The sequence below is a fragment of the Camponotus vicinus genome, unplaced genomic scaffold (assembly GCF_025532165.1).
Source record: "Camponotus vicinus isolate PSW18456_S1 unplaced genomic scaffold, iyCamVici1.0 SCAF_14, whole genome shotgun sequence".
Taxonomy (NCBI): domain Eukaryota; kingdom Metazoa; phylum Arthropoda; class Insecta; order Hymenoptera; family Formicidae; genus Camponotus; species Camponotus vicinus.
In genome coordinates, this window is record NW_028141950.1 from 8013043 (window position 1) to 8029828 (window position 16786).

The 16786-nt window shown below is 33.2% G+C and overlaps 1 protein-coding gene across 3 annotated transcripts in view; it reads left to right on the forward strand.

Annotated features, from left to right (window-relative positions):
- Nucleotides 1-16786, forward strand: part of LOC145965719 (solute carrier family 23 member 2) — an 86411-nt gene that overhangs the window by 33641 nt on the left and 35984 nt on the right. For all 3 annotated transcript variants that reach the window (XM_083089386.1, XM_083089387.1, XM_083089388.1), the window contains exon 7: nt 9215-9470. In XM_083089386.1, the coding sequence (XP_082945512.1) occupies nt 9215-9470 (256 nt within the window). The remainder of the gene's footprint in view (nt 1-9214; nt 9471-16786) is intronic.

The following is a 16786-nucleotide window of genomic DNA, read 5'->3' on the forward strand; positions in this document are numbered from 1 at the left end:
AAACACACATACCCAAATAGCGAAATCTCAAGATTATACAGAGTATCTCAATTTAAATGTCAAAACTTCAGGAGTGTGTAGAGGACCGATAAACTAAGAAAAAAATTCTTTACAGCTAGCATTGACCGCTCTAATTGGAACTGCAATTACGATTTGGTCTCTTGAGTTATTTGGCATGGAATAAACTTTCTTCTTCAAGATTTCTCACACGAAGAAATCCGTAGGTATCATCGGATGTCGATCAATCAACTCAAGAAAACTGAGAGACTGAATCATAACTGCAGTGTATCAAATATCAGAACAATGTCTAGTTGCAATTAGAACGGTCAATGCTAGATGTAGTGCTTGCATTGTTGCAAGAGGCCAGCATTTTGAACAGTATCTTCATTAAATAAATGATAAATAATTGAAAAGAATATGAATAAATAATTGAAAAAAAAACTTTTTTCTTGCAATTTTCTCCAAAATGGAACAAAAACGAACAAATCTCGGAGGGACTTTTTTTCTTAGTTTATTAGTCCTTTACACTCCCGAAGTCGTGACGTTTAAATTAAGGGCATTCTGCATAATGCAATATGCGCTATATATTATGTCAGAATTCTAATACCAGCTGATCTGTCGTCTCAGTTAGTGTCAGTAGAAATGCAGCAGAACATAAAGTTTTTGCACCATGATGTGCTATAAAAAGTACTGAAAAATTTAAGAAGAAGTTCTTCGCATAAAAACAGATTTTAAGCATTGTGTGTTGGCATAATATGTAAGTAAAAATTAAATTAAGCATAATATGATTATATTATCTGCAAGCGTTATGATGGCAGAAATTCAAAAATTGAACAACATGCGTTGCCATTTCAAAAAATAATTGCAAAAATATAATAGAAACACAGCATGATTTGTTGTTATAAAATAATGACAATAATAATAATATCAAGATATGTTATATCGAATTATAGTTATGTCGCGCTTATCACTATAATATATTTATTTTGTTTTTAAGTTTTTTCAAATATAAAGACTACAAAGTGCGTCTGACAAATTAAATATAAATGTATAGTATTTATTTCTATTTCTATTTTTTCAGTTTTATTTCTAATATGATTCCAATGAAGAATTCAGAATATTACATTGATTGTTAAAATTTAATTATTTTAACAATTATTTAACTTATGCTAATCATATGTATTACATAAAATAATTACGATAAGTATGTTACACTTACATATTACATTTATAACTGCAAAATTATAAGTAATTGATTATTCAAATTGGTAATATTTATGTCATAATAATCTGTAATATTTAATTTCTGCTGCATTTCTGCTGTGTTTTTATTGTTACAATGTGATGACATATCATGCTTGATTTTCGCAATGCTTCTATCATTGTTTTAAATTCAGCAGATCTTGCTCGATATTTGTTGCATATTTTCTGCTATATCGTGACAATAAATAATGCTCGATTTTTGTTGATAGAAAGTAAGTAAATGCAGACGCAATGGATAGGAATCTAAAATCATGATTAGATCTGCTGTCATGATGGCATTTTGCTATTTGAATATATATATATATATATAGGATGAGTCAGTTAAAGTGTCACAAACTTATATCTCGGAAACAAAGCATTTTAGAGAAAAATGTTTCATATAAAAGTTTTATAATATTGAGGAGGATATAAGATGGTGTCATTGGTTTAAACTTGAATAGTCGTTTGAAAATCACATGAAGGCTATCTTCAATTTCATTAATGGAAACTCATCATTTTTAATACATATTATTGTAATTTGTGTAAACCCTTAAAAGGTTTTCAAACTATAGTTAAGCTATATACAGGGTGTCCCATTTTAAGTGTCCACCCCAAATATCTCTCTCATTTTTGATTTTAGAGAAAAATGGTTCAGACATGTTTTGTATGGTTTCGAGGGGGCCATAAGATGGTACCATTGATTTGACCTTGAAGAGTCATTTGAAGGTCACGTGAAGGTCACTTCAATTTTTTTAAATGGAACACCCTATATATTTTTACACATTCTTGTAGCTCATCTCGAGGGCTTTCCAAAACACTATAATTAAGTTAGTTTTCATTAAGTACTTTTCGAGTTATGAAGCTTGAAATCATTTCTTAATTTTACATAAACCGTAAAATATCTTGTAAAACATTAATTTTTCGATTATCTTACCTTAATACTTTTATGCACAAAATAATGAGAGGAATCAATTGGTGTAAAGAAAACACATAGTTGTTTCGAAGAAAAAAAATGTAATTGTTAATTGCAAATTACATTTTTTTTCTTCGAAACAACTATGTGTTTTCTTTACACCAATTGATTCCTCTCATTATTTTGTGCATAAAAGTATTAAGGTAAGATAATCGAAAAATGAATGTTTTACAAGATATTTTACGGTTTATGTAAAATTAAGAAATGATTTCAAGCTTCATAACTCGAAAAGTACTTAATGAAAACTAACTTAATTATAGTGTTTTGGAAAGCCCTCGAGATGAGCTATAAGAATGTGTAAAAATATATAGGGTGTTCCGATTAAAAAAATTGAAGTGACCTTCACGTGACCTTCAAATGACTCTTCAAGATTAAATCAATGGTACCATCTTATGGCCCCCTCGAAATCATACAAAACATGTCTGAACCATTTTTCTCTAAAATAAAAAATGAGAGAGATATTTGGGGTGGACACTTAAAATGGGACACCCTGTATAACCAGAGTTGGAAATGTTATTTCAAAAAGTAACGCGTTACTGTGTTACCGTTAAGAAAATAACGATTTGTTACTTTTTATAATACTAAAATTAAATACGTAATTGATTTTAAAATATAATAATTATTTTTATTATATTCGATAATCCAACATTAAAATGTTTTTTATATTAAATTTTCCAATTTCGAAATTTTAGATTTCAATACAAAAAAATGCATGTATATAATTTTCCAAAATATTTGAAAGAAATTTTGCAATAGGAATAAATCTCTTTTAATTATTAAGATATCGGAGATTACTATTGAGTTGATTAATGTAATATCATATATATTTTATTTATAGCGACTAAATAGCAATAAAATGTGATTAGTTTTTATTGTTACGTTCAGGCCCAAGAAAGGATGGGCCGAAGGAAGGACGTAACACTTGTATCCCGAGAGCAGATGCTTTAAGGGCAGATATCTTGGGTCGAGCGAGCCTGCAGGAGGGCCAAAGATAGGTCAATGATTAGAAGGATCGATCTTACTCTATTATCGGTCCGTAATGCCTGCTCGACGGTCCCCTTTTCGGTAAAGGAACTTAATCCTTATTACTCGGGATGGGACCCAGTGCGATTCAAGAGTGGTGAGAGGGATCGATTAAATTGAACGCGGGAATTAATAAATTTAAATGAGTTTATTATAAATCAGCTATAAAAATATATCTCTAATACATTGTTCTGTAACAGATATGTATGTATGCGTGGGTGTGTGTGTGTGTGTATAAGCGAAATAAGGAAGTTTAACTAAAATCGGGAGGATACCTTTCCCATAGGAATTCCATGGGTAAGGCTATGATAAATGGGGTAAAACAGGGGATAAGAATATTAGGAGGAGCGGCGTCGAGGAAGTTCTGTAATGTAGGGATGTGTATAGGAACAGGTCTTAAGGTAAAGGAACCTGGAGGGATTGGATCTGTATGTTCTGGAAAACGGAGACTGAGGTAATAAATGCAATAAATCGATCACTAGGATCGATTGTGAAATAAATAGGGGGAGGAAGAATAGGAAAAGAGGGGGAAGGTGAGTCTGGGGATGGTTCGTTGGGGGGAGAAGAAAGGAGTGAAAGTAACTGAAGGTCGGATGGAGGGGTTCTGTGTCATATACAGGGGAATAACTAGGAAACGGGGTTCCGGAGGACAAGTAAGGAGTAACTCGCGAGTCTTCTTGAATATTATTACGCGATTTTCACATGTACTTACCCCTTCCACTACGTTGCCGGTTGCCAGCGTAAGCATTCTAGCATCACTGTTGGAAATACGGGCTGGCTGTCGAGTGATCCGGGAAGTTTCTACCAGATGTACTCGGTTAGCGTGGCACTGAGTCTCGATTGGAACTAAGTAACAATTTCCGCGTAATGATACCGATTATGGTATTGATCGACAGAACTGTATTAATTGACGGTTGGTGGAACTGGTCAGATCTTTGTATTGATTTTACAGGCACTGTTAATACGGTTAAGACTGACCCTAAGAATTTTCTGAGAATACTGATTTTGAGGTTTTCCGAAAAATAGTGACTGTGCGGTTTTTTGAAAAATACTGATGATGATTCGTTCGAAGTTCGCGCTTATACAGGGTGTCCCATTTTAATGTCCCACCCCAAATAACTTTCTTATTTTTAATTTTAGAAAAAGATGTTTCAGACAAAAGTTGTATGGTTTCGAGGGGGACATAAGATGGTACCATTGGTTTGACCTTGAAGAGTTATTTGAAGGTCACATGAAGGTCACCTTCAATTTCTTAAATGGAACCTACTATTTGTCATTGCATATTCTTGTAGCTTATCTCGAGAGCTTTCCAAAACACTATAATTAAGTACCTTTTCGTTAAGTACTTTTTGAGTTATGAGGCTTGAAATAATTTCTTAATTTTACATAAATCGTAAAATATCTTGTAAAATATTCATTTTTCGATTATCTTACTTTAATACTTTTACGTACAAAATAATGAGAGGAATCAATTGGTGTAAAGAAAACACATAGTTGTTTTGAAGAAAAAATATGTAATTTGCAATTAACAATTCCATATTTTTTCTTAAAAACAACTATGTGTTTTCTTTACACCAATTGATTCCTCTCATTATTTTGTACATAAAAGTATTAAGGTAAGATAATCGAAAAATGAATATTTTACAAGATATTTTACGGTTTATGTAAAATTAAGAAATTATTTCTAGCCTCATAACTCAAAAAGTACTTAACGAAAAGGTACTTAATTATAGTGTTTTGGAAAGCTCTCGAAATAAGCTACAAGAATATGCAATAGAAAGTAAGGGGTTTCGTTTAAAAAATTGAAGGTGACCTTTACGTGACCTTGAAGCAACTATTCAAGGTCAAACTAATAACACCACCTTATGTCACCCTTGAAACCATACAACTTTTGTCTGAAACATCTTTTTCTAAAATTAAAAATAAGAAATTAAGATAAGTCATGTGTCGCGTCGCGACATCCGATCGCGTTTTTATGAATGGTTTCTTTTATATTTTATAGCCTTTTGAGATTTTATAAGATTTTAAGTGATAGGAAAATATCAATTTCGGCTGACTGGCTGGCGCCTTGATTGTGACCGGATGCTACTATCTTATGATTTTATAGTCCGCTAATATCTGGCTGGCGTTTTTGGAGCACTTATTGAGAATCCTATTCCAATTTGATTGACATTAATGATTTTTTGAAAGTCGTGCACATGTGCGCCGGTCATGGGAAAGAAAAAAATTGTGAAGTCCTTTGGACGTAACATTATCCTTGAATTCAACTAAGCATATTGCTACTTAACCACTTAGTGAGCGGTCATGTTATTGGATGCACTCACACTGTTAGCTAAGTTAATCATTGATTCCCATCATTGTTTACATAGAATCAAAATATCGATAAGTGTTTGCAGCACCTTCTCATGTGATTGCGTGTATTCAATACTACAACTGCTCATGCTGATTTATTAAACAAAAATAACTAAAGTAACAATTAAATTTGTTACCTTTACTGTAAAAATGTGACGACGTTAGCGTTATTGTTACAGACAGAAAAAAATAACGACTTTTACCGAAAAAAAGGTAACAAGAACGGTACCGTGTTACTTCTCAACTCTGTGGCTATAACTATAATTAAATTATAATTATTTTTACACTAAGTACTTTAATACTTTTCGAGTTATAAGGCTTGAAAGTTACAGTACCGCCAGCATTAGCATTACCCAAGATGTATCATTCGGAAGTTGTTCGATCGAATTGTTACCGTTATCGTTAAGTTTCATTTAATTTTGTTAATATTTTTAAAATGAATGCTTTTGAGGTGTTTAACATGTTAATGATTTTAGATGGAATTAATGATAATGAATTACATTTCGAATATCTTGGATATATATTTTTTTATATAATTTTGTGCACTCACGCATACACACACATGCCCACATATACAACATAAAAGAGGTGTAAATCCGACAACCTGTGCGTATTACATACATATACCTTGGGTAATGTTAATGCCAGTAATGTTAGCGGTATATTGTAACTTTCGAACCTTGTAACTTTCGAAAAATATTTGATCAAAAAATACTTAAATATAGTGTTTTGAAAAGCTCTCGATATAAGATACAAGAATATGCAATGAAAAATAGGAGTTTCTGTTTAAAAAATTAAAGATAATCTTTATGTGATCTTCAAACGACTATTTAAGATCAAAATGACATTATCTTATATCACTTCGAAGTCACAAAACACTTTTATATAAAAGATGTTTCTTTAACATGCTTTGTTTTCCCGATATAAATTTGTGACATTTTAATTGACTCATCCTATACGCACGCACGCACGCACGCACGCACACACACGTATGTGTATGTATGTATATTTGGTAATTATTTAGCTTAGGGGAGCCACCTCGGATAACCTTGATCTTGACATATGTTGTCAAGGTCACTGTCCTGAGTAACATTCAAAAGGTTTTAGCAGGCGCTCATTGTTTATTTAAAAGTTATTAACAAAAGAATTTCACAATTTTAATGCTTTTTATCTCCGAAAATATTGATTTGAGAAAAAAAATTTTAAGCAAAAAATAAAGCCGCTGAAAAACTCTACAAAAAAGGTTATATGCATCTTTTCCATAAACCTACTATTTTAGCTGTTATATAAAAAAATAATAATTTTAAATACATTTAATACAATTTAAATTTATATAGAATTTAATACAATTTAATACAATTAAAAATTATCACAAATGTATGTGTACACACACACACACACACGCGAGGGGTGCAAGGGGGGTCTTCGGCCCCCCTCCCGCAACCACCCCGCCGGTAGGCAAGGTGGATCTCGCTTTACAATTTACAGCATATATCCATTGTGATTCAACTCTTCGCAATGCGTCCCCTACCGGCGGAGTGGTTGCGGGAGGGGGCCGAAGGCCCCTTTGCACCCCCCGCGTGTGTGTGTGTGTGTGTACACATACATTTGTGATAATTTTTAATTGTATTAAATGTATTATGTATTTAAAATAAAGAATAATAATTTTAGGAAGTAGCATGTTTATTTATTGTAATTTATAATTCATTTATATTTTCATTGATAGGATAACACAGCAGCCATTATTCGAAAGAAAGCGTCTAATCGGTTTTCATCATCGAATGTCTTTTTGAAAATAAATTCCGCTAAATAATGATTAAAGTGATCCTCCAAGTGATGATATATATTTAAAATAATTATTTTTTTATATAACAGCTAAAATAGTAGGTTTATGAAAAAAAAGGATATAACCTTTTTTGTAGAGTTTTTCAGCGGCTTTATTTTTTGCTTAAAATTTTTTTTCTCAAATCAATATTTTCGGAGATAAAAAGCATTAAAATTGTGAAATTCTTTTGTTAATAACTTTTAAATAAACAACGAGCGCCGGCTAAAACCTTTTGAATGTTACTCAGGATAGTGATCTTGACAACATATGTCAAGGTCAAGGTTATCCGAGGTGGCTCTCCTAAGCTAAATAATTACCAAGTCTACCATTTTGCAAACAATTACGTAAAATTTCGAGATATTAATCAAAGCAGATCGGCCAATCCGTGCGAGTATAAGCGCGCAGAGAGAAAAGCCGTCCCACTGTAACTTGATACCAAGTGCGCGGCGAAGAATGGTACGCTCTTCAAAACATTATAACGGTGCGCGGCGCTTCAGTGTTTTAATAAAAATTATTTCAATTAAATAATTTAACTAAAATAATTTTATTAAGACTGCGAGACAATTATCGATTGATACGAGGTCGTCATGCGCTGCGTCTGTCTGTTTACTCCTCACGCATATCTTAACTCTCGTCACGCGGCCAAAGTTTTCGTTGCCGTGCGACATTTGCCATTGGCACGCCTAGAGCGCACATATAGTCTAGCCGTGCGAGACGCGCGTTAATATACAAATCTTTATTGCAATAATTATTACAAAAATTGCAAAATGGTAAAGAAATTTTTTATTCAGTTTACTGTGCTCTATCTACTCACGAAAATTGGCTCAATGTTCATGTTATTGAAAAAAGTTATACTTATTTTATTTTCCCGAAAATAAAAACTGGTACTTTTATCAGATTATGTTACTTTCGTCCCAGGTCCCCAGGATAAAAATAACAATCAACGTACTTGCGAAAAGTTATAGTAGCTCTTTAAATGTCTATCATTTGAGATTGAAACATAAGTATAATAATAGAACAATAAATGGAGTTTTTTAACGTATAATCTTTTTTGTTATATCTCTAACGATAATTAATTAGTGACCTAATACAAAAAATGTTACTTTTGTCCCCGGTTTTCCCTACTGTTATTTTAGATATTTAGATAATCTTTGATGATGTTTTTCTATTGTTAGAAAAAGAATGCTGCAATCGAGTCGCTAATCATCGCAAATCATTTCACAGTTAAGCGAGTTTATTTTCCTCCTCATTGTGCCTGCTATACCTTCATACATAGGAATCCAGGTTAGGGTGATTTGATATTTTGCTCCTCTTTTTAAACGCTTGCATGCAGTTTCAAACTGCGAAAAATTTCATGATCTTAACAAATGTTGACATGACTGCTTTACAATCAGAGCAAATAATAATTTTTCTGTTTATTGTTAAAGATACTATATACTTTATTAGAGAAATTATTAATTATATTCTTGAAGTAATTCTACATGTCTAACAATAAGTATGGCAAAGCATCTAAGGATGTTTCAGATTGAAAGATCGTGATAAGGAAGACCGCTCATAAGAATACTTTCCTTGTTGTTTATCCCATTTCCATAAATTACTGCGTTAAAGCGCTTGTTTATGTTAAAATCATGTGTGTACCTTGCTCACATCAGGGTTAACAAGTTGATTTGATCTATGTCAATCAAGTTTAAAATAACTTAAGGGAAATTTTGTATTCATTTGTTAAATCATAAGATAAAGAATTTACGTGTCACATATGTTTAAATTGTACTGACTATGAGTATTTTTTACATTCGCAGATTTTATTAACAATAATCATCATGTGGATAATTTGCACTATACTAACGATGACCGATATGCTACCATACGGTCATCCTGCCAGATCCGATAGTAAATTGAAAATAATAAGCGACTCACCATGGTTTCGAGTACCATATCCTGGACAGTGGGGTGTACCCACTGTAACGTTATCAGGAGTACTCGGTATGCTAGCAGGAGTACTAGCATGCACGGTTGAATCTATTAGTTACTATCCAACTACTGCGAGAATGTGTGGTAAATATATTCGCTTTAAGATCATGATTTTTCATTTGGATAAAAATTAAAAAAGATAGAGGGAGAAAATCATGTATGACTTAATGCTTTCTATTGCATTTTTTCTATTAATATAAGATTCTTATAGATTCTAGTTACTAATGCATAATGTACAACTTATTAACAAATATTACAATAAATGTTTACTAACATAGCACGAATAACTTTCGACATATATTGTAGAAAGTACATTTTTAAATAATGCACCGTTTGAATTTTACCGCAAAATTTAAATAGTGTAACAGGAATGTATTCTCTGTACAATACATATGTGTCGAAATGAAAATTATTCGTGCTGTGTTACTTAAAATAAATATTTGCTAAAAATACATTTTAGTGAGATCTTCTTTTTCTCTTTTTTGATAACAAATTTAAAATATTCGATATAAAAATAATATAATGTATTATAAAAATATTATATTTTTGATAAGCAAGATGTTTGAAATATTTTATTAGCGATTTTAATAATGATAATAATATATATTTAAATAAAAATTTAAATATATAAAAAATTATTACAATTTTCTATATGATGCTTATGATTTATTTATATATAGGGTGTACCAAAATTCGCGCAAGTGGAATGCACAGCATGATTGTTCGTACCAAAACAAACAACTTTTTCCTTTGGGAAAATTGCGTCTGAGCATTACTTTTTAAATGAGAGCAACTTTAAGCTAACGAATAAGCGCTTTAGATTACGCTTGTATCAGGGTCGGCGCGCGCGCGCGGCATATGTGGCGTTTGAGCGTGTACGCTATTTTACTATTTCACTAAAGGTTTTACAAGAATTATGCATGATATCTAAATATCTATTTTCAATACAACGTACTTAATAAGAGATTTTTTTAAACTGATATCGAAGCAACGACTGAAAGTAAAATAAGTAAATTAGAATAATTTTGATCCAAACATGCGAATAATTTTGATCCAAAATTATTGCTCCTACGTTCTAAATATTTTTTGGCTCTGAAAAGGGCCGATTAAATGTTTTAAATGTTTAGCACATGTTCGAAATGTAGACTTTCTATTTGTATATTCGCTCTGTATAGGAGATTTTTTTGTATACGTTGGATCATTTCCGATTTGACGATTGCTAATGCACAATAAAGTTGCTTTTCGAAATCTTCTAGCATTTCCACAGAATTTCGGTAAATAAATTTTTTTTAATAATCACAGAAAATAATCAAGTGGGTTTAAATCACGCGATTTTGTGGGCTATGCGATAAGACCACCTAGACCAATTCAAGTATTTGGAAAATTTGTATCGAGATAATGTCTCTCACATTTGCTATTATGAGGTAGTGCGCCATCATGTTAAAACTACTTGGAAATTCGTTTTCAAACTACCAACAGATTTTCCTCTGTTTAATAATACACATTATTTGCATTAAAAATTCTCTCAAGTGTAAAGAGGGATTCATCGGTAAATAATACCCGATTATAAAATCTATTAATCTATTAATCTATTGAATCTTCTAATTACGTTTCAAAATCATGTGTATGAAGATAATATTCTGCATATCGTCTAATACTAGTTTGATTGTTACACTGGCTCAAAATTAGCAACATGGGACACCCTGTATAAAATAAATGATCATCGAAAAGAAATGATTATTTGTTTTACGTTCCTTTACGTTTATTACGTATTATACGAAAAAGAAGTGCATTATGATGAATTACATAAGTGGAGAATATTGTGATATGTTGCTAATTTTGGGCGAGTGTAACAATCACGCTACTGCTGCTGCTAGACGGTATGCAGAATATTATCCTCATAGACGTCATCCGGACGCAAATATAATTAGAAGAGCAGAGATTCGATTGAGAGAAACGGGTAGCACAATCATCCATCGGCAAGATGCTGGACGTGGACGAAACGTACGTACGATTGATGTAGAGAAAGAAATCTCGCAGATCATTGAAGAAGAACCAAGCATAAGCCTTCGTACCATATCGCGTTGAATTAATATATCACATTCCACAGTTCATCTTGTAAAACACGATGTCATCTCATTCTTTCGATATGTATCCGTATCATTTCTCAATACAACAACTAAAGAAGGATACAACAGCTAAAAGAAGGTACAACAACTAAAAGAAGGACATGCAGAACATCGCATGGAATTTTGTCGCTGGTTGTTACGTGAATATAACAGGGACAATAGATTTTGTAGTCGGATATTATTTACCGATGAATCCCTCTTTACACGTGAGGGAATTTTCAATGCACATAATATACATTATTGGGCAGAAGAAAATCCATTTGTAGTCCGAGAACGAAATTTGCAAATTCGCTGGAAATTAAATATTTGGGCTGGAATTATAGGCGATCAACTCATTGGACCATGCATTCTTCCGAACAGGATGAGAGGCGACAATTATGTCGAATTTTTAATCGAAAACTTGCCGGATGTACTGGAGGATTTACCATTACATATCCGTGAAAGGGTGTAGTTCCGAAAACCGGTTACCTCCGATTTTGATGAAACTTTATGAAAAGCTTCTTTTCAACTTAAAATAGAAGCCTATAAAAGGAATTTTGGCGACTGCTATAAGAAAGTCGTTTTTTAACAGAAGATTATTGTGATTGAACTCTTCGCAATGCGGCCCCTACCGGCGGGGTGGTTGCGGGAGGGGGGCCGAAGGCCTCCCCTTGCACCCCCCGCGTATGTGTGTGTGTGTGTGTACATATACATTTGTGAAATTAATAAAGGGTGTAGTTTCGAAAACCGGTCACCTCCGATTTTGTGATGAAACTTTGTGAAAAGCTTCCTTTCAACTTAAAATAGAAGCCTGTAAAAGGAATTTTGGCGACTCCTATAAGAGAAAGTTATTTTTTAACAGAAGATTCACAAATTATATGCAACATGCGAGTATACGAATTCCTAAGTAATGTTGATTTGACTTTTAAGAAGATCAAGGTTATTTTAACTTTCTATGCAAAGCGTATGGTTCCACATGAGTTTGCAACTTTTCATGCGAAGCGAGGTTCACCCCACACCATCGCTGAGTCAGCGCGAAACGAGGTCTATTATTGTATGGTTCCACATGGGTTTGCAACTTTCCATGCGAAGCGAGGTTCACCTCATACCACCCCTGAGTCAGCGCGGAAACGAGGTCTATTGTATGGTTCCGCATGGGTTTGCAACTTTCCATACGCAACCACCCCGCTGGTAGGCAAGGTGGACTTCGCTTTATAACTTACAGCATATATCCATTGTGATTGAACTCTTCGCATGCGACCCCCGGCGGGGTGGTTGCGGGAGGGGGGGGGCCTTGCACCCTCCGCGCGTGTGTGTGTGTACACATATGTCAAGGCCAAGGTCATTGGTGAGGTTGCCGTTTTTCTAGATATTTTCTAGACACCGTTTTTCTAGATATTTTCTAGATACCGTTTCGAACAAGCTGTTTAAAGGTAATATTCACGTTTACGAAAAAGAGCTTAAAAAGTGCCTTAATTTTTGAGTCGCCAAAAATCCTTCTCGTATACTTCTTTTGTACCTAAAAGGAACCTATTTACAAAATTTGACTCAAATCGGAGGTGACCGGTTTTCGGAACTTTATCCACAACTTCATCGTGCAATAGCAACCGTTACGCCGGAAATGCTCCAAAGGGTACAAGAAAATCTTATCCACAGAGCTAATATGTGTATACAAATAGAAGGTCTGCATTTTGAGCATAAATCCTCTGAAGCATTTAATCGGCCCTTTTCAGGGCCAACAAATTTTTAAAACGTTGGAACAATAATTTTGGATCAAAATTATTTACAGATAATTTAATCTTATTTTACTTTCAGTTGTAATTTAATCTTATCTTACTTTCAGTTGCTTCAAGGTATCAATTAGAAAATCTTCTCTTATTAAGTAAGTTGTATTGCAAATAGCGATATTTAAATGCATAATTCATGTAAAACTTTAGTGAAATAGTAAAATAGCGTACACGCTCAAACACCACATATGCCGCGCGCGCGCCGACCCTGATATAAGCGTAATCTAAAGCGCTTATTCGTTAGCTTAAAGTTGCTCTCATTTAAAAAGTAATGCTCAGACGCAATTTCCCCAAAGGAAAAAGTTGTTTGTTTTGATACGAACAATCACGTTGTGCATTCCACATGCGCGAATTTTGGTACATCTTGTATATGATACGATATGTTAAAGGAAAAAAGTACTTACTTAAAATACATTGCAAAATTCGATAATTCTTCACAAAACTCGGTACCGATCACCTTGACTTTTATAAAATTGTAAAGGGTTTATTTCTAAGTGACAATTAGAATCATTTGGCGCTTTTTATAATTTTTGAGATATTTTATGTTAAAAAATTTAGTTATATATTTAAACTATATTGAGAATACACAACAAAAAAGCAAGCAAAGAACTTGATTTTTTATTGTCTAAGTGATTCTGAACAATTTTGAAAAAATTTTATCTATAATTATTTTTAAAAAATATTGGTAATTATTCGGAAAAGAGGCGACTTCATTGATTTCAAGGACTTTGAAATATGTTATTAAAGTCATCATGCTGAACAACTTTTTCCTATACATGTATCCGCCGGTCGGCTTTAGTTTCCGAGATATTTATAAAAATATATTTCATGCCTCTTAAAGGATAAATTTAATCGATTTTAATGACTTTTGAATTTGTAACGAGATACCATAATTTATATTCAAGAGTATACACTTCAGTAGATGACATTTTAGTTGACAATTTTTTTTTCATTAAAAATCATTTACTTTTATCTTAATTATTTCAACATGGTGACAGTGTTGCCGGCCATTATTCGTTAAGCAGGGATTATTTTAGCTTAAATCAATATCGATATTCTTATTTTTAAAAATGATCAACTCTTCTTAAACAGGAGTATCGGTTTGGGGTAGATAAATCATATGGAGTAGATAAATCACTAATTTATGTTTTTTTGTTTATATTTTCTTGTTATTATGTATTGCAAATGCACATGCGTGGACACAGTGAATTTCGCCCCCCCCCCCACACGGGAAGGCTCCACTTCCGGAGGATATAACCTAACTCAAACTTATTTCTGACTTATGTTTTTTGTTTATATTTGCTTAAATTAATTTATAATTATTTAAATGTTTAAATTAAGTACTTTCCAAGTTATGAGGCTTGAAATAATTTCTTAATTTTACATAATCCGTAAAATATCTAGTAAAATATTCATTTTTCGATTACCTTACCTTAATACTTTTATGTACAAAATAATGAGAGGAATCAATTGGTGTAAAGAAAATACATGATTGTTTTTGAGAAAAATATGTAATTTGCAATTAACTACATATTTTTTCTTAAAACAACTATGTTTTCTCTTTACATCAATTGATTCCTGACATTATTTTATGCATAAAAGTATTAAGGTAAGATAATAAAAAAATAAATACTTTATTAGATATTTTATGGTTTATGTAAAATTAAAAAATTATTTCAAGCTTCATAACTTGAAAAGTACTCAATGAAAAGATACTTTATTATAGTGTTTTAGAAAGCTGTCGAGATAAGCTATATGAGGGCTGTATGATAAGTACTCGTGTTTAACGACTGATAGCACCATTGACTCAAAATCTGTATACCATCCTTTAACGCCATCTTTCGAACGTCCGTCAAAATTTCAGACAGATTTATCAAGTAGTTTTATTTTGATAGCTGTTGAAAGTGGGCAAGTTTGTGTTTGTTTGCAACTATGGAAAAAGAGCAATATCGGTCAGTGATTCGATTCCTTTTTTTGGATGGGAAGGAAATCAAAGTAAAGTTGCATGCCGTTTATAAGGACCATGCACCTTCGATGACTACTATCAGATATTGGTTCAATGAATTCAAGCGTGGCCGAACATCCGTTTTTGATGAAGAGCGCCTAGGCTGTCCGATTGAGGTGACTACGGAGGATATGGTCAACAAAATCCATGATATAGTGTTAGCAGACCGCCAGGTGAAGATCAGAGAGATTGCTGACATTGTAAACATCTCAATTGAACGCGTACAAAATATCTTACACGAAAAATTGGGCATGAGAAAGCTATCGGCGAGATGAGTGCCGCGTTTGCTCACAGTGGAATAAAAACGAAATCGCATGACCACTTCGGAGCATTGCTTGGACATGTTTAAGTGCAATCCGAAAGAGTTGCGGCGTTTCGTAACTGTTGACGAAACATGGATCCATCATTACACGCCAGAAATGAAAGAACAGTCAAAATAGTGGACCCGGCGAACTTGCTCCAAAGAAGGCAAAAACGGTTTCAACGGCCGGAGAGGTCATGGCTATCGTTTTTTGGGATTCGCGAGGCATCATCTTCACTGACTATTTGGAGAAGGGAAAGACAATAACGGGGCAGTACTATGCTGATTTATTGGGCCGATTCGACGCTGAATTGATAAGAAAATGGCCCCATTTGGCGAAGAAAAAAGTGCTCTTTCACCATGACAACGCACTAGTTCACTCGTCCGCAATCGCCACAGCAAAACTGGTCGAATTACGTTACGAATTGCTACTTCATCTACCCTATTCTCCAGATTTGGCCTCCTACGATTTCTTTTTGTTTCCAAACATAAAAAAATGGCTTGGCGGAAAGCGGTTCACGTTAAACGAGAAAGTCATCGCCGAAACAGAGGCCTATTTTATGGATTCGACAAATCATATTTTTGGATGGCTTAAAAAGTTGGAATATCGATAGAAGTGTATTGAGCTGAAAGGAGACTATGTTAAGAAATAAATAAAAAAAAAAAAAAATGCGTTTCCTTCTCTAACACGGGTACTTATTATACAGCCCTAAGAATAAACAATAAAAAGTAGGGAGTTCTGCTTAAAAAATTAAAGATGATATTCATGTGACTTTCAAAAAATTATCCAAGGTCAAACCAATGGCATCATCTTGTCTCCCTTCAAGTCAAACAACTTTTGTCTGAAACATTTGTTTCTACAATCAAAAATAAGAAAGTGATTGGGGTGGGTAACTTAAAATGACTCACCCTGTACATACATATATACGAAGTGTGTTCAAAAAATAAGGTGACTTTGTAATTTTCTCAAAAAATATTTATTTATTCATCAATATTTATTTTGTCCCCTTCAAAGTAATCCCCCTCAGATATAATACATTTGTGCCAGCGCTTTTTCCAGTCTTCAAAGCACTTCTGAAATGCACTTTTTGGTATGTCCTTGAGTTCTTTCAGCGATGCGGTCTTTATTTCCTCAATCGTGGCAAACCTCCGTCCTTTCATGGGTCGTTTGAGTTTTGGGAACAGAAAGAAGTCGCAGG